Raw genomic sequence first — 24830 nt, forward strand, 5'->3', positions numbered from 1 at the left:
AGCAGTTTGCAAAATAAACTGTAAATAAATGTAGGTTTTCTATACCAAGTTTTAAAGCTGCCTTCCCACTTGCATCTGTTTATACAGGCCTGGTGTTCACTCTCTCCTTTTTAAATTCACTTAAAGTAGGTTGATTAATTTAATGTGATTAATCTTATTTGTACAGCATTGAATAAGTGGTTCATTTACAGCAAGTCAGCAGAACACAGAAAAAAGAAAGAAATGTTCCCAATAAAGAAATCCATACCTGACACCAGAATCGGAAGTAGTGGACCTTTGCCTTGAAATCCCGCACATAAGCTATGTGGGGTCCGTTGTCTCTGGAACCAATGCAAGAAGACAGAATTTCAAAAGTGTTTCCATAATTTAAGAAAAAGTCTGCTAATTTATTGTCTATGTAGCTACATGGTTCAGTTGGCTTTCTGGCTGGATATTCTTTTCATTTGAGAACGTTGGGGTTTTTTTTTGTTTTTAAACTAAAAAAACCTCTCCTTTTAAACTGTAAAGTGTATATGCAGCATTTTTTCCAACAGTATATCTACCTATTAATTGTATTTAAAAATATAATAAGAAGAATGGAATGTCATTAACCATTTGGTTAATTTAAGTTTGTACTTAAGTTCTGGTTTTAATTCCAGTTCATCTCCTAAAATGCAAAGAAAGAAAGAATGTATTTACAAAAAGAAAGACTAGTAAATGGAAGAAAGGGATCTGGTCATCAGAAATACCAATGAACCTCATGTCTTATATACTGGTTATCAAGGGCAATTCTGAAGTGTTCAAAACACTCCTCTTCAGGAGGAGTTATCAGTGGACTAAAAAAAAAAAGGAAATAAAAAGTTCACATGTACACAAAACGAAGAGGAAATGAACTTTTAAAACTGATGGCTGTTAAACTTCACATTTAAAAGCTAGTAGTCAAAAACCACTTACAGAGCAGACTTGCCCGTGCGGGGATCTATGTATGTAGTGGTTCTTCTATTGTGATCCACAAAATACGGGATGCCATCCACAGTAAATCGCATTTCCCAGCCCTCAGGTAAGGGTTTCTCATTTAATTGACTGTGAGTACAAGAAAATACATGGGAACTTCATGCAACTTAACACAATTAAGGCAACCGATCAGTGACTGGAGACGGTAAAAATTTTAGTGCATCTGGAAGTGTGGACTGAGAAACTTCCCATTCAATCTTTATTCTGCCTTTTTCTCTCCAATTTTCAAGTCAGCTCTCAGACCACAGTGATTGTTTAAATACATTTTTAGCTCTTTCAGTTGCATTATCGAGAATAACAGCAAATAGAAACTGTCATTTATTACATTTTTACTCTGAAACTGGCACTGCCTTAGTAAGTACTTTAGCTACCTCACATATAATTGCAGTAGTCAAAAGCTTCATGTTTCAGAATGACAAAAATAAAAGAACATAAAGAAAATACAAACAGTGCCTTGTACAATTTTTTGACAACTTCCAACTCAAGTTTGATATCACTGTAAGTGTATCTTGAAATACTTGGAAAACTTGAGTAGTATCCACCAAAGTGTTCCCAGAGACCTTCCCCCATGGAAAGACACTGTAGGACCACTTTTCTTGAATTTGGGTGGTTGTTAGAAATAATAGTGTTTTCCATGCAGTTAGCTGCTGCAGATGTGCCTGACACGGAAAGGCCATCATCTCTGGCTACGGCTATTAGCACCTCCGCTTCTCTTCCTCTTGTGTAAGGGAGAGGTGAAGTTGTTTCACCTGGTGGAAGTTTTCATCTCACTCAGAAAATCTGGGATAAAACATCCTTCTCTTCACTTCCTACCTCTGAGAGACAAAGTAACTGGACCCCAAACTAAACAGTAATACAGTAATCAATTACTTGTGGTGGTGTCTCAAGTTCTCTTTGTTTTTTTCTTTTGTAGTAGTTTTTTTTTAATTATTATTTTATTAAAAAATGATAAGGTGGAAGTGCTGCGGTTCCTGGAGTTTGTGTTTTCATCTCTATCTCTTTGCTATTGTCTGTTTGATAAATAATATTTTGACTCAGAATCTTCTACATCACGGGATGCACAAAATCCTTCTCTCTGTCCCACAGCAATAGAAATATATATACAATATAGAAAAATAGTAGGAACTGTTCTGGGGAATTAACTCATTGCTGCTGACCAAGATTTTCCTGCTAACTCTATTATTACTCTGTGATATTTCTGACAATCTTCATTTCAGTGGTATCCTTTAATATTCACTGTCTGAGAACTGCGTATATGACATGGGGGAATGGTTTTGAACTGGGACTGGGGAGATTTGGATTCAATAGTGTGAGGAGGTTTTTCACACAAAGGGTGGTGATGCGCTGGAACAGGTTGCCCAAGGAGGCTGTGGATGCCCCCATCCTTGAAGGCATTCAAGGCCAGGCTGGATGTGGCTCTGGGTAGCCTGGGCTGCTGGTTGGTGACCTGCACACAACAGGGGGTTGGAACTGGATGATCTTTAAGGTCCTTTTCAACCGAGCCATTCTCTGATTCTGTGACAGCCTATGTTTAAGCCATAGGCAGTATCACCTAGCCCTTATTATCATTACTTTGTTACTTTTTCACTTCAGATTTACAAGAAGCTGCAATTGATTTCTTACCCCTGACTCCTGGGATCTTCCCACTGTGTGATACGTGTGTTGTGATTGACAAAATACACTCTGCCATTGCTGTCAGTTCTCTTTTCTAAAAATATAAAAAAAGAAAACAAATTTCAAGACCTAAGTTACCATACTGTTGAAACATTAAATAAAACAAATAAATCCAACTACCAGAGCCTGCCACAGCCTCACCTGTGTTCAAGCTTCCCTGTACCTCCTTTGACACAACAGCTTTTCACTTTCATTGACATTACTCCTTACTAGTCTATTCACAAATAGGAGTTTACCTAAATAATGCCAACTGCTAATAATCATATGAAACTGCATCATCACCCATCCTCAGTGAAAAGCTGCACTTAAGGTGTTCATGCAGAATTTCTCAGCATCTCAATTATTACCATGAAAAGATCAGCTGTCTACAACTGTGCAGCTTGTAGCAGTGAGAGTCTGGACATCATAGTAACAACAGAAACATTTGTGGGAAGGAAACAGTTAATCACAAGAGATTCACCCTTCATTACACACACTGGCCTTCTGCTTGCACTTCTTAAAAAGCTTTTTCAGGTATTTTTCCAAGTTAAAAATGTATAAGGATTACAACACAGATAAGATGATTTTCCCTATTAAGATCCTTTGCTACGCTATTTTTTTTAGCAATAAGAAAAAATAATTGGAAGAAAGCAAAACCAGAAGCTGTTTCCTCCACAAGAAATCCCAGCTGCTTTGATTTTTGCTACACGCTTCACAAACCATATAGACAATGAAGATAAAAGAGGTTGCAGAGGTACATAAAAGAATCAAGAAAGTACAAAGGTATGGGAACAGCAGTATCATCTTTCATACTCATGTAACAGACAGGAAATGAAAGTGAATGTGGTTTCCAAGATTTTCACTCCGATAAATATATGTCCATGATTGAAAACTGTTTACAATAAATGCAAGGATTTGGTCTTCTGGATCATTTGGCATTTCTTTACAGCATTTTTATTTAGGGAGTTACGAGGCATGCAGAATGTAGAAGACAAATTACAAAAAAAAGCCAAAGTTTGACTATCATAGGTAAAAAGCTTCAATTTACAAGGGAAGTCTGGAAGTAGACACTTGTCTACAGGAGCTACACTGGCAGCAGAATTCATCTCAGTATGGAAATGCAGTTTCATAGCTTCCCAAGCAACATCAGCCTGAAAAACATGCTTTGAAATATTGCATATGTCGTGCAATAAAGCACATGTGAGGGCACAAGAATTTTATGGCATGATGTTGCATCTACATGAGAACAGAAATCTAAATAGTTATGTTTGAAAAACAAAAAAACAAAAACCCAACTCTAACTCTGACAGGCAGTCACTTGCTTTAAAATTAAACAACCCTGAGAACACTGCCCTGTGTATCATGAAACTTGAATTCTCACATCTGCTTCACAATCACAGCAGGAACTTTTACATTTTTGTAGACATATGCATGAAAAATTGCATTAATTGTAAACTGTTAAACTTGTGAAGTACAAAACCAAACAAATTTATTCCAGGGAGAGGGACAAGTCCAGGAATGATTATTAGTTATCATTATAAAAGCTTTTCAGAGCAATAAATATCCAGGGTGGAGGGAGAGGGGGTAAACCCTGCCTAATGAAAGTGGTGAAAAGTAGGATGACAGTATGAAAGAAGCTATTGTGACACAATAATTACTGAGAAAAAACAGAATACTCTGTAGTTTCTAATGCACTTCAAAACTGCACATCCTTGTCAGGACTTGACATTTTAACGTAACGCTTGATTGGATTTAATTTTGAAAGGGAAAATGATCTAGATTTTCATTTAAACAAAAGTAGCCTAGAAAAGCTGATAAAATAACTTGGCAGAAATCTTTAATGCTTTAATGTCTAATTACACTGCCTTACAAAACACTATTTCAAATCAGTCTTACCCCATCCAGGTGGCAGTGGGCCAAGGGGATCAAATTCTTTGTTCTGAGTAGAAGAAAAGTCCTGGTTCTGAAAGTCACACAAACAAACGGTGCATTAATAATGGCCAGCTACCATCCATTTGCTTTCCAGATGTTCTAACGCAGCCATCATAAATCATTGAAGTATATATGCATTTCTGTTGATTTTACATATAACTAAAAATGCCAACAATTTTTTTTTCCTCAAAAAAAAAAAAAAAAAAAGGTGGAAATTGCAAGCAAAGAGCATACAGTTCATTACAAATTGGTCTTTTCTTTGGCCTCACTTGTTTCCTGGTACTAAGCTCTTCTGTTAGCTAATTTTACAGCCTTTGGCATGCTTCATGAACTGCAGAGCCAAGAAAATAATTATCCTTTGTGAAGTGCCCCTGCCTACACAGAGGGAAATTAGTACAGTGGTACCCAAAACAATCAGAAAGCAAACCACTTCATTCCTGCATACAGTACTCTTTTCCTTAGCACCTGAGAAGCTGCTCTGTTCCTGACAAGCTAGTAGCATTTCAGTTTCTGTAGTCTATTTCAGAGGCACTGCATCTACTGTTATAGGCATTATTCCTACTATTCTGAGGCAAACAATACACTTGCAATTCTGGAAGGTTTATCTTCAATTCCTCTGCCTTGAGTGCATTCATTTCACTTTACTCAGAGTAGAAACGTGTCCTGTGAGCCTGCCTTCCTTCCCAGTCTTTGGCTAAGCCATTGCAATATAAATAAAATAGCACTAATTTTATGAATATTAGACATAAATTTTACCAAAGAACATCAGATACATTCAGCTATAATATATATTATATAGGTATTATACGTAAAAACGATCACATTGTCTACAGCCACTGCAAGGACATGGACCAAGGTTACCAATTACTACTTCATACCATGCTACAAACTCAAAGATACAATACATCTAAAGAATAAACTGCAACGAAGCCTGGAATCATTGCTGGAAGAAGTCACCCACAAACAGGCTCAAAACAATTGTATAAACCTAGTTTCAATCTGCAGAAGAGAGAATAATGGGTTCAGGACTCAGAAAAGGTGCTTCTCTTAGCTTTTACAGCCAGCACCGTGTTTCTTACCCCATAGATAAACCTCTGGTTAAACTGCTGCATGGCTCCTTGAAGCTGACTGCGCTGCAGCTGCCACTGTTCATAATTTCGGACTGACTCTAATGTTGGCCTCTGCCACGTGGTTGTTCTCGTGAAGTGGTCAACGTAGTAAATTCTCCCCATGTTGTCAACTCGTCGCTCCCAGCTTTAAAAAATTAACAATAAAATTAGATCTGCGAGTTCTCAAGAGCAGACAACTGTAATGGTTCAGCAGCACTTACAGGCAAACAGCCATTATGTTTGGAAGCAGACTTGAGGCATGGGCTCATTAATAGAGGTGTTTTTCATCTTTCACTCTCCACTAACACTATGTAAAGAGCTAAAATCACATATAACCCCTATATGTTCTTCCCAAGGCAGATTCATTCCCATTCCTGCACTTTCAGTTTAAGCACTGAAAGGTTAAAACCTACCCTTCAAGTGCTACCCCAAACACTGTCAGTACTGTACTCTTACTACTGCATTTACCCCAGCCAATCTGTAAGACAATAATCTGCAGGCTTCTCATAAAAAGAGAAGAAAAACTCAGATAGTTGAGTGGTACAATACAGGATTTCTTCACGCTCTTTTCAACAAGTTCAATCTGTTTGGACAGAAATCCTTGTTTGCCAGGGGAGGAGGGGGATTTCCCCCCCTCACCCTCAATATTTCAGTCCCCAAACTTCACAGAACAGCTTGGGTTGGAAGGGACCTTAAAGACCATCTTATTCCAATCCCCAAGTTTGAATAAAACCACCATGGTTTTGAGTAAGTTTTAATAATACAATAACAAATTCTCTCAAAATTAAAATAAAAAAATAATTGAATACAACAGTTAGGTTCCCTTTACTCTATGCCAGCTTGGTTTGTTCATTAAAATATAATTCTCCTTACTGTCCCATGTGCTTTTACTTTGTAATTCTCCAATGCGTGAATCACTTAAGCCTGAATGAATTGCAATACAACAATTGTGTTTTTCTTTCAGTATGGACAAAAAAAGAAGAATAACAAATGAGAGAATGCCACCTGCACAAAGTGTAACATCACTGGCTGTTCTAACAGCTGGAAACACCTAAAAACTAAAGATTCTTTATAAGAGCATAGTAACTTAACAGCTGGAATGCTAAGACAAGATCAAAGGACTGGAAGCAATAACCTCAGGATAAATAGGTAACCAAGAGCATTCATGCTCAGGCTAATAGCTGTCTTAATCACAAAACACCCTCCTGTGGTTTGATTATCTTCCACAGTCAAGGGTGCCTACTGTTTTCACCCATTTATCAGCATATTCCCACTTGCTTATTCTTTTGACAAGCAATCTCATTTCATTATCTTCGACATTCAACTCCTTTCCATACTGTAGAACTCTTCGGAAACAAACTGGATAAATTGTTTGCTCCTGTTCACGTGCAATGTACAAATGTGCTTTCCAGCTGTAGTAAATTGATAGTCAGTTTTAGATGCACCCAGTCCAGGCACATCCAAGGCAGTCAGATGCCTTTACATGGCTTACCTTGGAGGAAGAGGCTCTGGCCGATCCCATGTTGTTCTTTTTTCAACATGATCTACATAATATACTCGACCATGCTGGTCTACTCTTTGCTCCCATCTGAAAACAAAATGACACTTAATCACTTCTATCTCGACGTGGAGTTACTACAGCTGCTCAACAGTATGAAGGATCCAGTAAAGGATGAGAAACGTTTCGTTTTGTAAAATGCTCATCTTAGTAAAACACTTGAAGCATTCAGAATAACAATTTTTTTTTTTTTTTTTTAATTTTCTGTATAACCACCTTCAGGTTCTGATAAACTAAACCTAAAATTCGTGCATGTGCATGCTGCCTTAGCAAGCAGTGTTATGTATTCAATACCAAACAGATCAGTAATGCATTGAGCAGAATCATCAGTGGAGCATAATACCCTATTAGAATAATACTCATTTAATTTAAATCTCTAAATTATGCAGATGTTGCACATGTTACATATAAGCAGTTCATCAGAAGAGCACTGAAGTTGCATTTTCTGAATCTGCAGCATTTGGGACGCTGACTTACACCTGTATTTGTATCAAATGCACCATGGAGGGAAAGGCACAGTAATTTGCCATTTCTAATGAAATAAAAATGGTAAAGCAACAACTGATGTTTTCAAAATTGCCTTCACAGTTCTCCTGTAAGCATGGTAATCCAAGCCTCAACCACCTATTGCTTTAACTGCAGGCAAATTAAAGCAGGTAATAATTCACCTATTATACCACTCACATTAGGAAGCTTTTGCTTTCCCTCACTCAGAGTACAGAAACAGTTCTAGTTTTTAGAGACAAAGTTAAGAATCTAAATAATATCTTTGAGGCAAGAGACCAATCATCTGACAAATTCCACATGGGTATGAAATATCTCACTGTGCCCACGTTGCTCTCAGGAGGTGCAGTGTATGAACTATAAAATTTAAATCCACAGAGCAGATTATGTCCTGCAACAGTAACTTTCCTTTTTATTTATACCAGTTTCTTACTACTTGACTTCTAATTTGAAGACAGCAAGTTGTCTCACTATTTAAAACCTCTGTTTCACTGACTTAGCAGTTCACAACAAGCATCAAAACTACTTAAAATTTAATTCCTTTCTTGATTAATCACACACACACACACACACACACACACACTTGAAGGTCTACTAGGTCAAACAGTTTAGAAAACCTTCACTTTAAAAGCTTTTGGGAGTTTTTGTTATGCAGCAAAAGACAGATGTTACACGTATTTTGGTATGCTTAAAAGAAGAAAACAGAAAAGGCAGCAGAAAAATTCATTAAGCGCATACCCAGGTGGAAGAGGACCTTGACTGACTGTAGCTAGTGCCTGAGTTGGAGGATTTACTGGCTGGACTTGTCTTGATACTGGAGGTGTGGTGAGTGCAGCCGTTGCAGGAGCTGTTGTTGCTGCTGTTGCCCCCTCAGGGCTCGGTTCTGAAGATGTATTTGCAGCTGCACCTGCCAGTGAACCTGCACTGGCCCCATCATTCTCTGTGGACGTGGATGGAGAACCATTTACACTTCCTATGATGCCAGGCATGTCAGAAGAAAAAAAAAATATCTTTAATTGCTATTTCTCTCCTTATTGGTAACCTATTTCAGAATTCACAAAAGTCACAAAAGTAAACGTGCAAAAGGTGGTAGTTTGAAGTAGTGCACACATACAGCCACATTTTCTACTACACACACACACACACATACACAAAAAAGGCAACTTAGCTGCACTCTGTAAAAATGCTTTAATCCAAGAACTGCTATCAGTTGCACAGCTTTGATATTACAAAGAAAAGTGATTCACTAAAGCAACTTGTCTGCATTCTCTAAACACTAGATGATTATAAAAAAAAAGCTACTTGCTTGCAATGATGGATTTCCCATTTATTACTTGCAACAATTTAAGAGGCAGTATGCCTAACATTTTCAAGAAGAGATTTGACACAACGTGGAAAAATTAAGGGTGTGGAAGGGAGAATACATGCATTCTTTAAACGCTTTCAGATTTTTTTTCCCATGCAGGCCATTTGGTAGGCAGTACTAAGAACTATACACAAGTCTTATTACTAAACTACACTGCCTTTATCTTTTAAAGTAATTACTGCAGCCTAGTTTTCCATCCAGCCTCAGCATTTATCAACTGTGACAATGAGATCACCAAAACACCTGGTAGTGTGTGCATGTGGAGGAGTTAACCTGAAAACACCTCGCACTGTCTTCAAGTTTTGGAGTTTCTAAACTCTAAGATAGACTAAAAAGTGCATTTGTTTTCATGCAATCAACATTTGAAGTGCTGCTGTTCCAAATAATTTAACCAGGACTGTAGAAACAAACTACTAGTCTTTCAAGCCCCAACGTTATCTGCTTGAGACAGTTCTGTAAGTCCTTCAGCAGATTTGTTCACAGGTCTCATTAAAATTAACTGAAAGCAACAGTGGCACTCACTCATGTTCTTCTGGCACCACCTCCAACGTATTTAGCAGAATCACTACAATCATCTCTTATCAGTCATGGAAACAAGAAATTACTCATAAGAGGAACAATGATAGTGAATGCAAACTGTTCAAATAGAAGTTATATATCCAAGAATTTACCATGAAAATAATTGTAGTTAAAAACACACATCAGGAAACATTATGTTCATTTTAAGACTGTACAGAGAATCCACAGCTCTGAAGTGGATGCCTGACCCTAGAATACGTACCAGCTACTGATGTGGGTCTGCGGGGTGTGGGTGGAGGTGGTCTAGAAGGTCTGGGAGGTCGAGAAGGTTTGCAGCTTCCATTTGTGAGTAGTGGAGAATCACTGCCATTAACAGCCTTGTTTTCATTTGAAGCAGCATCTTCAGAGCTTTCAAGGCCATTGGAGTTGGTCCTTTGCAGGAAAAGACAGAAAGGAGAACTGTTCTAAGAGTATATGCATGACAACAAGTTTTATAAAAGAAATGAGAATCTAAGAATTATGGCTAGATAAGATTTTTACATTCATGATAATTATAAAAAAACCTACAAATCTGTACAAACACTCTGAGAATTTACCCGAGGCGTACAAGACCTCAGCTGTGGAAATCTCCTTTTTCATTACCCAACTCCATACACCTGCCTTCAGGCCCTTTGCACTTTGCTGCTCAACCTTTTCCTCCCATGAACGCCACTGGTCTCTAATGAGATGGGAAGCTGATTAAGACTGGAGAACAGCCTGTATGCATTGGCTCCACAGGGTAAGCATACGTTCAGAACAAACAGAATGCTTACAAATTTTACACAAATTAACTACACACACACATTCTCCCCCTCAGCTCAGTTCTGGATATTGCTGGAGAATTTAGGACTAAGATTTTGATGAGGAGCTACGAATTAATAATCAGCATCTCAACTTTTCAAGCACTGAACTTGAAACAGCTGTCTTCCTTCATTCTGTTCAGTTACATCTAGCAGTGTATTACTCTGATACATTTGTACTCCACTGAGCAGAGGTAAATGCATCTACACCTTTATGTCTAAAGCATTCAGTTAATCTAGTGGATTGGCAGGTCAAATACAGAGGCCACAAGCAACAAAAGCACAGGTTTCATTTCAGACCAATGCCTTTAAAATTACATTCTTATAAACACACAGTAGGTAGTAGGTAGGCCTAGTTAAACCACAAGGCATAAGAGATCAAGTAGAATCACCTATGTCTGACCTCAATATCAATGCCAAATGTACCTCTGCCCCATACTAGGTGTGCTACACGTGACAATTTATACCATGCTACAACTACCCTGAAGTAAATGACCATGATGTACAAATCACTGGGGATGTGAAGTCTGCAAGAACTACAGCCTCACTTTCCCTTGGCCCTAGGAAGTACACTGCTTCTGTTTGAATTTTACTGTCAAAAGTAAAACCTTTCATCTTTTCTGTACTTAGACCAGGCATTTTCAGACAACGGTGCATATGAAATGTAATTATACACACAGCAGTAAGTGCTGCTAGGTATGTTCCAGAGCACTTATGTGATCCTCAAAAGGGATCCTTCAGGAACACCAAAAGCCCTATTAGGTGGTACTAAAACCACACAAGCTCTTATTACTATTATTGGGCATTCCATCCCCAAGCAAGGAAGCATTTTTCTGAGCAAAAAAAGGAAACAGAACTATGTAAAACTTCTATAGGAAGACTCCAGACTACTCAGCTAAGTGAGGTATGAGTTCTGCTTTCTTACAGATCAACTTAGCTAATCCAGATCTCATCTGAGAGTGCTGCACATTGTACAAGTACTTAAAATACTCGTAGAACTGGAAACTAATTGAAGTGGCTTGGTGCCCACTGCAGGTTAAATATGGTCACTTTTGTCCCACTAAGCTGTATGGGACATAATCCCAAATCAATCTTCAAATACTGCACTGTTATCTTTTGGTATCTTCTTAACAAAGCAAAATAGAGTTCTGATACCTCCGTGCTGTGAAACAAATGTAAAAAGCATGCACCGTGGTGTTTGTGCACCAGTGGGACTTCTTTAAAGATTATATTTATTTTTATGCAATCTGATCTATCATTGGGAAATGAAATCTCAAATAAATCTTTTTATTTTGGGATTTTTATTTGTATCCTTGTCTCGAGAATGGAAGCTGCACTCACATTAGAAGGAGAAATACTCTGTACTTTGGAGTGAGACAACTGCTTTTCAGACCAGCTCTAAACTGCAGCTTGCTAGCTTTCATTGAGAAAAATAACACCTACTGCTGCTATGCTCCCTGAAATAGCTCCTCACAGTAAGGACAGTGAAGTCAAGAGATTCAACCACGTGTCTTCAAAACAGAACAGAATTTGCCTGTGATACTGAAAATCTGCATTCAGCTCAAGCATTTTCAGAAGAGCTATAAATCCAAGAATAACGTATGTGAAGAGGCTCACAATTGTTGAACTAGGAATGTAGATTCATGTATGAGAGCCAATGCAACATCATGCTTATTTCAGACCTCTTTAAGGCAGAAATTTACAAAGCAAGCTGCTGTGGCAGCCAAAACCTTACTGGTCTCATCAACATTAGCACTCTTAACACAAGGTGCTGTCCTCATAACAGAGACAGTAGGATGCATAAGCACCTCATAACAACACACTTAATTGCTCAGGGAAGATTAACTGAACCTAAATCCTTCTATGCACCCTTTCCAGCTATGGTTCAGTACCTGGGAGTAATTCTAAAACATGCCAACTGTATGTGCTGATGGACTCAGCCAAACCAAAGCACCTGTTCTGATGCCCAAGACTGACAGCCCATGCAGTTTTCCAACATTTTAAATGAAGCAGATAAAGAAAAATCTGCAAATACTAAGTTACTGAATGCAAAGCCAACGCTCTCACATTATATTGAGCTAGTGCAAAACAGTTTTGCTTAATTCTGGAAAAAGGTTCCTATTGCTAGTTATGTTAAATAAACTTGTTACAATTAACTTGCTTTCAAAGACAATTAAATATTTGAATGCACAATAGTATAATTTTTTTAAGGATGTGCTCAGAACTTAAATTATTCAGTCATCGTGTTTGTAAACCATACAGTCCCTCATTCGGAAATGCAAACATTAAGTGCAAAAAACAAGGGAAAAAAGTCTTACCGAGCTTCATTTCTTGCTTTGGAGCTGTCACTCTGCGTAGGACCTTAAATACCAGAAATAAAAGGACAGCAGCAGTATGAGCAACATTTGGAATCACTTCCAAGCACACAAAGCAGAAGTCTTTAAAGCCCAGATTCCTCTCAAATGCCAAGGCTGTACACTTACATGCTGCCGATCTACTGGCTTCTTTTAAGGCTGTCCACATGTCACACCTATCTGTGTGTCTGCATTTTCTTAAAGCACTGCTGCCACAAAGTACAAAAGCAGTAACATTTTCACCTTATGGAAGATGTAACACTACCTTATCCAACTGCATGAATACTGCCAAAGGCACACAGTTCTGTAACTCTCTTCTGTCTCTTAGCAGTACCAAGCAGTCATTTTTCCATTGAAACTCACTTTTCATATTCTTGTCCCTGTTCTGAGGGCAGGCAGAGCAGGGAGGACAAGTTCCTCTAAAATCCTCTCTCTGGCTGGCTGGCAAACCCCTGCAGCTGTTTGCTTGAGAAGAGGTCTCTCTGACCTGGACCATTCCCTTTCTCTATGCACAAGAAGCATCAAGGCATTGAAGCAGGTCCAAATTTGGCTGCTCTCCAGAAAGTATTAGAGCAATTCAGCTTAGATTTGCAAACGTTTTTCAACTGCTTATTCAGCTACCTTGCAAATATTTGCCTTTTGTGCCAGCACTTGCAACATGCAACACTGAAACGCTCACGTCCATAGCACAAATACTTCATTCCATTGAATTAAACAAATGCCATTAACAAGGAAATCAATTATCAGCTCTGATGGGAACTTACTGCAGCTGTAAGCCAAAAAGTGGGATGTAAACTCTTACCCTGACCTGCTGTTCAAGGAAGTGATTCTAATTCCAGAAACACAAACTTAACTTCAAAGGCCAGTCAGGCAACAATGCAGGGCCAGCCAGTGCCCTTCCACTCTAGAATATGTTACACTGAATCTTTTCAAGATCTCTCTCTTTTCTCATCTGCTTCAGACCTCATTGTCTTGGAACCCTCTGTTCAACTGCTTTCTAACACTTGCCTGCATTCTGGAGTATTGTATTCAGTTCCACTATCTGCATGACTTTTCCTACTTACTAGCATTTTTTTCTCAGTAGGTTAATTTAAGGAAATGGTTTCCAACTGTGCTTTTACTTCTTCCAAGTACTGCACCTCAGGGAAATCTGTTACTTTCACTTCCAGCCCTGCTCTACAAGCCTCACAGTATTTGGGCTTGCTTTAGAAAAAGCAAGACAAACAACAAAAATCACACTCCATCAGAGCACATGATCAATCTTTTTAGCACAATTACATATTTGGATGCAATCAGAACCTGACTTCATTTAGTCCTTCAAAAAACAAAAGCACTTTTCTGGCACAAGCCAGCTCATCATCCAGCTGGTTTCTACCACAGAGAGCCTGTTTGATCCTGGGGAAATCACCTCCCATCCAGTTCTAGTCTGCACACTGCATCACCCTCAGAAATGCACTTTTGTCTGTCTCAACCAAAGGAACTGCAATGCCTTACTTTTATTTTAATGTCATGACACATTTTACACTTACTGAAGACTTTCAGTTAAAAATTCTCCTTGTTACCTGAGAACGAAGATACGAATTCAACAGAAAAAAGAGTGGATCTCCCTCTCCAGCAAAAATCTGTGTAAGCATTTCATTTAGATATCTAATGAAAATTAAATATAAAGCTGTTTCCTAGCCAGAATGCTTACTATGATGAGACTAAATTTATCCATTTTATATTGCTTTTTTGCTTATAGGCTTACGAAAATTGAGGGAAGCTAAAGCCTTTCATTAAAGTAAAGCACAATGGTAGCTCGTAATTGCTAGATAAAGTAAGCAAAGTTCAGAAAACTAAGGTGCTGATCTTATTTACATTACAGTAATGCTGATAATCTTTGCTGATTATGACTCCACCTCAAATAAAAGCACATAAAAGCTCTGGTCTCTACTAGCACCAAGTTAAATAAACCACTCATTACCATTACTAAAACACTGCGTTCAAGCATTCAGTAAAGAAAAAAAAAATCTTTGTCTACCAGATATTATATAGATTGTACATTTAAGCTGAAAGTCACTTACTTCTTGTACTTGAGGCATCACCATTGGTCAGGAGCTCAGGATCTACCTGCATCCCATCTAGACAGACAGACAAATCTCCTACCACTTCTGCTGGCTCTCTGTCACCAACAAGATGCAATGTTACCACTACCTGATCAACTGAAAAAGTACAAGAAAAAAGTCAGGGTTATCCTTTATATATAATGAAAGAGATCACAGCAATCAAGAAAAAATACACAACTTCTGCTAGCACTCTGCATAATTTCTTACACCTTGTGTGGTACAGCTAATGATTCCCAGGTGTCAGCAAACTTATTATTTCTACAAAGTAGGGAGAACTAGAACACAAGCTTTTTGCTGCCTAAAGAAATGTGTATCTTTACAGGAGAAATGCAGTCTCTGGTTTCTGCCCACACTTCTTAAGCAATTAATATACCTGGCCTTGACAATCTATAGATAGAAAATGTAATTCACCTCATTCTTCATTCAGAACAGCTATCAAGTCTATCTCGGAGTAAAACATAGCACATTTATCCAGTGACATGGAGTTTTGCATTTTGAATGCAGAGATTCCGTATCACATCCCTAAGTCAGAGGTACTTTTTGGGTACATGCCAGTTCTTGGTTGAAATGCAATTGTAAACAGGCATGCCTGAATCAACATCCAGTAACATACAGCATGACACCAGTTGTTATACAGAGCAGTGGAGTCATAATTTCCAGCTACAATCACAACAGGACAGTGACTGTCAGGAGAAAAGCGTATTACAGTGCTACCAATGCTGCACTTTGAGTGCCCACATCTGAAAGTCAAGAAGCAGAAGTCAGAATAAGGATGAGAGCACATCAGGGCTGTATGCTGTAGCAATGCAAATTTGACAATGGATGTGATGCTCCACTTGGAAGCTCCATAGGTGCACATACTGCCTCACTGGTTCTAAGACACATTAAATAGTACAACGTACACCTGTGTAACACTACTTAGAACATCAACAACATTCACTCGTTTTCTCATCCAGCACCAGAAATGTACCAGCTTTTAGGCTATGTAAAAGGAACCACTCTTTAATCACACTTTCACTCCTGCACATAAAAGCAAAGTGAAAAACATCAGGCTTCCAACGACACCATGATAGGTTGTGTATAAGGAAATAAAGATTATAACAAACAACTGTGAGGATGCTCAGAAATACAATTTGTAGCAACAAAAGGAACACTCAATGCTCACCACAGAGTTACACACTGCACTCAAACTTGTACTTACGTTTCATACTGTTTGATTTCAAAGTCTCATGAATATCCAGGGCAGCACTTCCCAGGAGGACATCAGACTTTAATGTTTGATGGCTCCAGACTCGAAAGGTTAATTTACTTAGAGGAGTGACAATTCTGAAACAAAGAAGTTGAGCATTAGTGCAAAGGTTTTTGGATGAACTGAGCAATGTACATCAACTGTCACTTAAAAATTATTAAAAATAGCAGAGTACAAACTGTGGCAATGTGAAAAGCCTGCTTTGGCTGATAAGGTCATAGAACCACGATGCTGGAATCTCTGCCCAGCGCGCAGGCAGCTCCATTTGTTTACTGATGGCAGAGACTGTGAGTGTCTGCTTCCAGAGAAGCCACCAGCAGGGCCACATTCTGAAGCTGACAGCACACTACCTGTGCTGTGAGGCCCTCCAATCCCAAACTGTCAGCAATGACTTGCTGGGAGAGCCCCTTACTGAAGAAGAAACATATGCCAACGCAATTATCCTTTTTAGAGGGCAGTTAGTTACTGTCTCCCCTCTATCTCCAAAAGAAGCTTAGTCAAACCACGCTAACTGCTGTATTTCTAAATGTGGCTTGGCATTTTGCAGGAAGATGACAGCTCAGATGGTGCATGTGAGCAGGAAAGCCATGGAGAATATAGGAGCTCTCACAGTGGAAAGAAAAGCCTGAAAGCCTAGAGAGACTTTTCCTTTTCCTTTGTAGAAGTATTCTGACAACAGCAGAAAGAAGAGCACCACCAAACAGCTGATGACATAACAGTTAAAATAAACAGAAGCTGCAGATCTTTTTTTTAATATCAGTGTTTATACCTCCTATCATCTCACAACACAAACACTGGCAGAAGCAAACACCAACTCTGTTTCTTCTTGAAACTAATGCTAGCTTTGTACTTTGTAGCTATAAACGCAACAGCAATTTTGCACTTGGGACTGAAGTGGGAAGTGACTATAGGCAGCCAACTCACAGTGCTACAGCACACTGCAGGACACTGCCACACACAGCTACACTTTTCAGCCACGAAATACTAATTCCTTAATTGTGACAATGAAAACATGAATGGGTCTGTCAGCTTCATCAGATTATCTTCACTTTCCTGTTACTTACACAATTAGAGCTGAGTTCTTACACTACATACATTGATACATTTCCTTGTAAGCACTATGTCTTTTCTACGGGACATAATGCAATGGTTTTATGAATAGATAGGTTGAAATGTAGTATATTAGCCCTTAAAAATTCTCTCTATGCTGTGCAATGCAGAATGCCTTGTCTAAAATAATAACACAATCCACCCTTACATCCACAGTCAGTTGCACAGCATTAATTTAACTCAAACTAGAAAACAAAACCATCAAACATACACTGTAAGATGCTGTTTCCACTTTGGACTATTTGTGTTGTTGCATTTTTCTGTCTTCTTTGACTGTCCATCTACTGAGACTTCCACATAAGGGCTGGGTCCAAACCACTTATTTTTTTCTTTTAGTTTTGCTGAAATAACTGTTAAGAAAGAGAAAAGTTATAATCAACTGAATATTTCAACAGCAAATAATATATTTCAGCTGGCTACTTCACTATTCAAGTATTAGGTCATTGATGGCTGACAGCAACACTCAGGAGAGAAAGCACACATGGAAAACAAATGTTTTTGCATTTCTGGTTATTTTGTCCAGTGTTACATCTCACACAAAAGTCTCAAACACACAGCAGTACTTCTTCACAGCATCAGACACTGTGACTGATAATTATCAGTTTTAGATCCCCAAAAGCACTTCAGTGTTGGAAGCAGAAAATATCACCCTAACCTGCTCCCTGTCCCCAGCCAGGATCGTTCCTATAGTTTATTACACTTGCTTCTTATAAAGCTGGAAACACAAGCCATCTTCCTCACTAATGAACCCTGGACAAGTGCCACTGCTGGTGATGAGAAGACACTTAAGAAAAGGAAACGTTTGTTAAGTTTTCTGTACCAAAGCCTTATTTACACAAAATCTAACAGAAGGACAATTTGGAGCTCTAATAACTACCTACTGTTCTACAGCAAAACTTGGATGGGACTTGCAGCTCTAGAGCTTTTCTCATGCTAATAAATATATTCTTTATATTAATACCTGGACAGCAATGGAAACCTGAAATTTTCATTTTTTAAACATTCAACATCAACTACAATACTCCCGTCTTGCCAAACACTGAGTACACTGCCTTGATTTGGTCTGCATGTGCCTACCCCAATATTTATTTGGCTCTTAGATTAGGAGAGTTCTTGGATTCTTTGACAGCACTAAGCTTACAAATCAGTACTTACAACCAACACCCGAACTCTTCTAATTGGCCAATGAACCCTGCTCTGTTGCTACAAATGTCAGTCTGGTCTCCTGTATTTTCATCGCTACTTAAGCTGCACTACATGATTTAAAAAAGGTGACCAATTCAAGCCCCTATGGTTAATCTACCTAGTTTCCTTTTATAGTCTATATTCCTCTAGAGATTTAAAGAAGTAGCTTAGTACAAACTGATCCGAACTGCTCCCAAGGGAAGCTCTCTCTCTCTATGAGCTTTCACCGAAATTAGTTCCGTTAGCTGGCACTGATCTCCAAGAATTACCTTCCCCTGATGTCTCCAGTACTTGGATACTGCAGCAGTTCATGCCTCAACATCACTAGCTGTCTCAAAGACATCAAGATCTGATTTGAATCAGCACAAATCAGCAGTCCTGTGCCTACTTTTGAGGTTCTTACTTACCCAGATTGCCTGAAAATTCATTTGAAACCAACTGAGAGCAGCAGAATGGAGAGAGAAGGGGGAGACAGATGGGGGCTGCTGTTTACTGAACTTTCTAGAAGAAGGCAAAGTCTGCCTGCACCAAAGGAAAGTTTTGCAGACAGTGGCTGAACAAGGAAGAAATTAAGAAATGAACATCATAATTCTCTTCATCCTAAAGATGAGACAATTCTTTCCTTGTACGTGCCTTTGACGGAGCAAACCTCACACAGGCATCAGTAATGTAACCCTCAGCTAGGTTTCCCTTGGCTATGGGAAGATGCACTGCCTTTGCAACCTCTTCAATTCTCATCTCCAATATCAATCTGCAGAGAAGAGATATTTCTTCAAGTCTCAAACTCCAGTGAGAAAAATCGTGTTTGTGTCCTCAAACTGACAGCAAGGGGCAGCACAATTTATTCATTTCTCATCTTCTGTTTGGTCTGAAGTTTTCCCATCTGTTTATGACAATTCTTTTCATTTGTACAACTTCTGCATATATCCCCACACTGAAGGTGCAAAGCTTAGCCTAAATGCTTCTAAATATACATGTGCATACATCCACAGACCTTCCATTCTCAGGCTTCAGCTTTCACACTTGAGTAAAATTTGTCAGGCAGAGAGCAGAGAAACCTGCTAAGTTTCAGCAGTTGTTCTGTTGTGTGGCACTACAAAAAGCAAAACATGGCCTCCTAAATCCATTCCTATGCAATCTACAGATCCTCAATTACATAACATCCTCATCACGACTGAAAATGTTTAACAAAGAAGTCAAATGCAATGAACAGCATATAAATTCACTTTGTTTGAGATGTAAAAAAGATTGTGAAATTGTTAAGATTCAGTGCTGTGCCAGCTGTTAGCAACAGAAAGCAGATTTGTATTACGCTGTTACATTTCAAACAGAACTTACCCAGTTCTCTCTTACTGTTCTGTACAACTGACTTAATGCTACTCAAAAGTAATTATTCATTTCTTCATTCCTTACATAAAAAAGCATAATTTCAAAACACATTTTGATAAAATCCTACATATTTCTGCCAAGTCACAATTTTGTTACACCATCAGTTTTATCTTGCTATTTCTCATGGACTTTGCACCATTAAAAGCTTGCCAAAACGCAACATGCTACTATAATTACTCCTTAATTACTGGGAGAAAAACAAATAAATGAAAATTTTTCCTTGTACGTTTTTGATTGGAAAAGATACATAATTTCCAACAACTTACCAGTGATCTGAAGCTGTGATTTCATATACAGCCCACCAGGTAATCCTGACTTGGATCCAGTGCCAGCCATAATATGGGCTGGATCTTGAATCTGGATAAAGAGAGTGTCAACATATCAAACCTTGAACACTCAAAAATGATTTCATTGTCTTATCTTTTTTTTATGTGTAGATACGTTATTCTGCAAACAAAACAGCCATATTCATTCTCTTTCTAGTTTCCTTCCCTGTCCTAAAGTACCAAACACAGCTCATTAAGGGCTTAGCCTTTACCAAAACATGATTTCTAAGCATTCATGTCCTGACCAACAAGATCTTCTGATCTTGTCTCCTCAGTTTGCCCATCAACCGTGTGTGAACAACATTCTTATCTTACCAGTGTTTACTCTTCTGTCTGAAAATGTTGCTTTTATTGATATCCTGAGTCCTGGGGTAAGAAGTGATTACAGTTTGAAAAACTCCAAAAGCTATCAAACAAACCCACAAGCGCAGAAGACAGGAATTATGAAATTAAAAAGCTTAGAGAAACCTGTTTCTCTAAGTCTTTTGTCTCCATTTGGTCAGACTGAGGCCTGGGGCTGTAATTCCAAAACACTGAAGAGGAAACGTTGCCTCTGGAAGAGGATGAGACACCCTTGCCCAGCCTTCCCTCTCAGCACAGCCTGCTCTCCTGGCCCCCCAGCACCCTCTGCAAATGGCATTAAAGCAAACTGGTATTCCTGCTATTCTTTGAACTCACGCACTCCATTCTCTACTTGGTTTTCAAGGACGGGGGAAAGCAGATGGGGCCAATACACATCACGTAGCTTTGATGTTTACAGACAAATTAAATATGCTGCTATATTCAGATACAGATTACTTTGAAGTATCCTGATATCCTTGCTCAGACTTATTAATGCAACCCCTCTGTGTCACATCCCCTCCCTCTGCCGACTCCTCACTGCCTGCTGTGGTCAAAACCACTCATGCACCAATGCGTCCATCCGAGCTCCATCTGCTGCCCACTTCTGCTCAGCCTCTGGACCTGCGAGCAGCACCGACCGGGGCGTCTGCTGCATGCAGTGCTACTGCCAGCAAGGCAGGTAAGGTTAGCTGAATGGCTCCTTCTGAAGGACAAAACGCTACACACGAGGTGTTCCCAACTGTGTCACCACAAGCAGTCCAAACCTTCTCTACATTCTGTGCAACCCACAGTTTGAGAAAGGAGGCCACAGTAGAGGAACACAAATTCCTTTTCTGAGGCTGCGCTGCAAAGCCGAAGTCTGCGTACTGTGATTGCAGTGAAACTGCTGCTTCCACAGAGGTATTTCAAGAGTGGCCGTATGGAAAGTTCTTACTTGCTGCAGCTTGCACACACAGGTGTCAGCCACACCACCAACAAGAGTACAACCAGCTTGCTCAAACAGATTGTATTATCAGTGGACTTGAGGACTTCTAACCACTAAATTCCAGCTGCGAACCACAGAAATCTAAATCTTGCAAGGGTGAAAACGTTTTTAAGAGAAGTATTTTAGAAATCATCTAAATTTACAAGACTTTCAAGGACAACTCCTAAGCCTGTTCCTGTGATGAGCTCTGCCAAGCTAGATAAGCTTTGTGCTTTAAGAAAGCAGCCGAATGAAGCACCCAGAGCAGCACAGCTGTTCTCAGCAGCCCAAATGAGTCTGAATGTGCAGAACTGAAGTTTTCCTGGAGAAATAGCACTGCACATAACAAACACAATTACTGAAGGTGAGGATTAATTTACATTTGGAAGCACACAGTAAGCACATACAGCAGAAGCACACGTTAAAGCTTATTTTCATTTCTAAGCCTGCAAAATACGCCCAGTAAAATTAATGTATTAATATTCGACCATTTTCACTGAGAACATGGGGAAAAAGACAATCTATCAGCTTAATCCCATCAGAAATGCCCATCCTGCACACACCTGAATCCATCTGACTGCCACATGCACATACTGGCACTTACACAGCCCAGCCTGCAGGTCTTACTGGTCAGCTCAAGTCACATCTCAAGAGCCTGCCAGTATTTCTAAGAGTAAGAAACCATGTCATACAGAGCTTAGTTCTCTCAACTGCCATTAAGCTCCTAATTACTGTTCAACAACGATCAAGCTGAAGAATCTTATCTTATTGCTTATGTACCAATGAGGCACACAATCTAGAATCCAGTAGTCAAGAAACTACTGTATGAGCAGCAATTTTTTCATGATAACTGCACAAACTTTTAGCACGAGAACCAGCCTAGGGAGACATAAAAATGAAAACTACAATATTGAATAATTATAAAAATATTGCCATTTTATTACAGTAGGGACAGTAATAACTGAGGGTTCTGAAAGAAAGGAACGTGTCTATTAAAGTACCTGGGTGTGAGTGGGCAGGCAGGCACGAAGTAACGACAGCTACCAAGCACTGTGACTGCCCTGCACTTTGGACCCTGTGCCAGTGGAAGGGAATATGACAATTGCTTCCAAATGATGTTATAAATCACCAGCTAATGAACAAAAATATCATTCAAGACATTGCAACCCAGGTTTTCCACAAGTTGAAAATATTCCAGCCAATTTGAGAATGCCTACTCAAGCCTTTTCTATGCAGTAGGAAATTGTGTCTTCATTAATATCCAGCTTTGTTTTTACTTTTCTTAAATTACAGTAAGATCACGTTGCCATTTTTCACCTAGATGCAGCTACCCATTTCCAAGGAGTCTGCCAGAACTTGAAATTTGGGAACATTTGTTGAGAGGCTCAAAAGCTGCAACACAGAGAAGGAAGGCAGGCAGCAGGCAGTAAAGAGCACAATCACATAGGCTTCACTTCCATAAGGGATGAACACACCTACACAAATTAATTAGTGTATGAAAAGATTAAGTATCACATAACAGGGAATGAGTATGTCCTGTCAGTAGAAATAATCACTCAGTAGAAATAATCACTCCAATGCTTGTCCCAGTCACTGGTGGCTACAAGTATCCTCCCAGATCATTTATTTTTGCAACAGGCCACAGTAAGGTGTAATTATGGGATAGCTTATGCTGCACTGAGCTACGTATGCACTTGTTGATTTTAAACCATCAGACAAACTTCAATTTTAAGCAGCCCAGAATTTTCTGTCGTACCCAAAGAGATGAAAGACAGCTTTCATCCCGTTCCTTTTGTGCATGCACAATGAATTGGGAATTGTTACTGTTTGAAGAAGGCTTGCAGCGAGCACAGCATTACATGCATCGGCCAGCACTCACTTCAGAAGTTTACACTTCCCCTTCAGAAGAACGAGCTGGTTGGAATATGGATGGTGACACAAAGAAAAGAACACAACCAGGATCTGACAAGCAGAGCCTGTACCCAGAGAACACGGAGCTATGGCTTCCTCCCAGCCCTGGCCCGGAACTCCTCCAGCCAGGAGCTGATCTGCCCTGTCCCTTCCTGCAGCCATTTCATGCTCTGCACAGCTATCTGCTCCTAATGCACTCCACTGACACACTTCGTAACAAAGTAAAATCTAATGTTACTGTGATTCCAGCCAGATTTCATCAGGCTTTTATCAGGTTAATAACTACTTGATGCTTCCACTGTTCAATGTAAAAGTGTGTTGTCTCTATTTTGAAGAGAGCAGAGAAAAAAAAAAAGAAAAAAAAACACACAGAATTTGTTTAGCTCATGGTAAAAAGAAATGTCACGGGCAGCCGCTGCCACGTACAAACAAGAACAGGTTTTGTACATTTCACAGCATCCTAGCAAAACAAACTGTGGTTACACTCAGCTGCAGAAGGCCACCTCTCACTGTGTGCACAGACAGCGTGGCTTAGAACAAACCCACTTTGCAGTCACACATCTGGACCTCACCTGCTTCTGGGATTCTGTTCTTTGAATTTCCACCGTAACCACAGTGCTTTCTCCAAAGCCTCCCCTATGGCATGGCGTGCTCTTAGGGCAAAATGCATCATCCTCAAAGGAATTTTAATCCATGACAGCAAAGTTCATCACTGAACTTTTTTGCTTGCGCGTGAATGGTGCAGAAGAAAAGGAAGAAATCCTAGAGGGACACAGCCCAGACACTACCAACACGTTCAGAAACAGATGGGGCTGTGAGCTGGGGGCTTTATTTTTCTTTTAACAAATCATGAGAAAGAGTAGAAAGAAAAGCAGCATTGAGTTCATGGTTGAAGCAAAGCAAGGAAAGAACGAGTTTCTTACCCTGCAAACCCAGTGGGTATAAATAGCAGAAGAAAAGCCAGCAAAGACTAGAAAGCCCTTCAGAGGGTTACTGTGAGACCTTCATTCATGGATGGGAATCATTAAAGGATAGACTTGCTTTAAAAGGTAATTTTATTTCATGTTCATTTGAAAGTACAGAAGACAGCTGGGTGAGAACGAAATCCTGTGACTATTATACATGCATAGCTTTGAAAATATGTAGGCACACACTCATTATTATTAAAAAAACTGAAATAACTGCACAGTCTGCTGCTGGAAAACTGATGTTTGTTTAGTAACTATTTATAAGAACACAGCCTGCTCTACATTTCAGAGGTGAACTGACTCAAAGGGAATTTGCTATTTCCACGAGCCAGTCAAAATATCTGCAATAAGGAAAACATTTCTTTAAGATACTAATGTTAACAATGGGTGTTGAAAATCCGTGTGCAGAGGAATACAAGATTCTGGAAAAAGTCTCAGTTATGAGACATTTTAT

General features: G+C 39.3%; 1 protein-coding gene across 1 annotated transcript in view; it reads right to left on the reverse strand.

The window, feature by feature from the left end:
* Positions 1-20245, reverse strand: part of ITCH (itchy E3 ubiquitin protein ligase) — a 36018-nt gene extending 15773 nt beyond the window's left edge. Inside the window, exons 1-13 of the mRNA XM_003211921.4 lie at positions 20132-20245; positions 17503-17641; positions 16134-16258; positions 14891-15028; positions 12792-12834; positions 9897-10066; positions 8488-8722; positions 7180-7275; positions 5658-5832; positions 4543-4609; positions 2617-2701; positions 934-1062; positions 248-320 (exon numbers count right to left, since the gene is read on the reverse strand). Coding sequence (XP_003211969.1) covers positions 248-320; positions 934-1062; positions 2617-2701; positions 4543-4609; positions 5658-5832; positions 7180-7275; positions 8488-8722; positions 9897-10066; positions 12792-12834; positions 14891-15028; positions 16134-16258; positions 17503-17641; positions 20132-20201 — 1545 coding nt within the window. The 5' untranslated portion in view covers positions 20202-20245. The remainder of the gene's footprint in view (positions 1-247; positions 321-933; positions 1063-2616; positions 2702-4542; positions 4610-5657; positions 5833-7179; positions 7276-8487; positions 8723-9896; positions 10067-12791; positions 12835-14890; positions 15029-16133; positions 16259-17502; positions 17642-20131) is intronic.
* Between the last annotated feature and the right edge of the window lie 4585 nt (positions 20246-24830).

This window comes from Meleagris gallopavo, chromosome 22, assembly GCF_000146605.3.
Source record: "Meleagris gallopavo isolate NT-WF06-2002-E0010 breed Aviagen turkey brand Nicholas breeding stock chromosome 22, Turkey_5.1, whole genome shotgun sequence".
Lineage (NCBI taxonomy): Eukaryota > Metazoa > Chordata > Aves > Galliformes > Phasianidae > Meleagris > Meleagris gallopavo.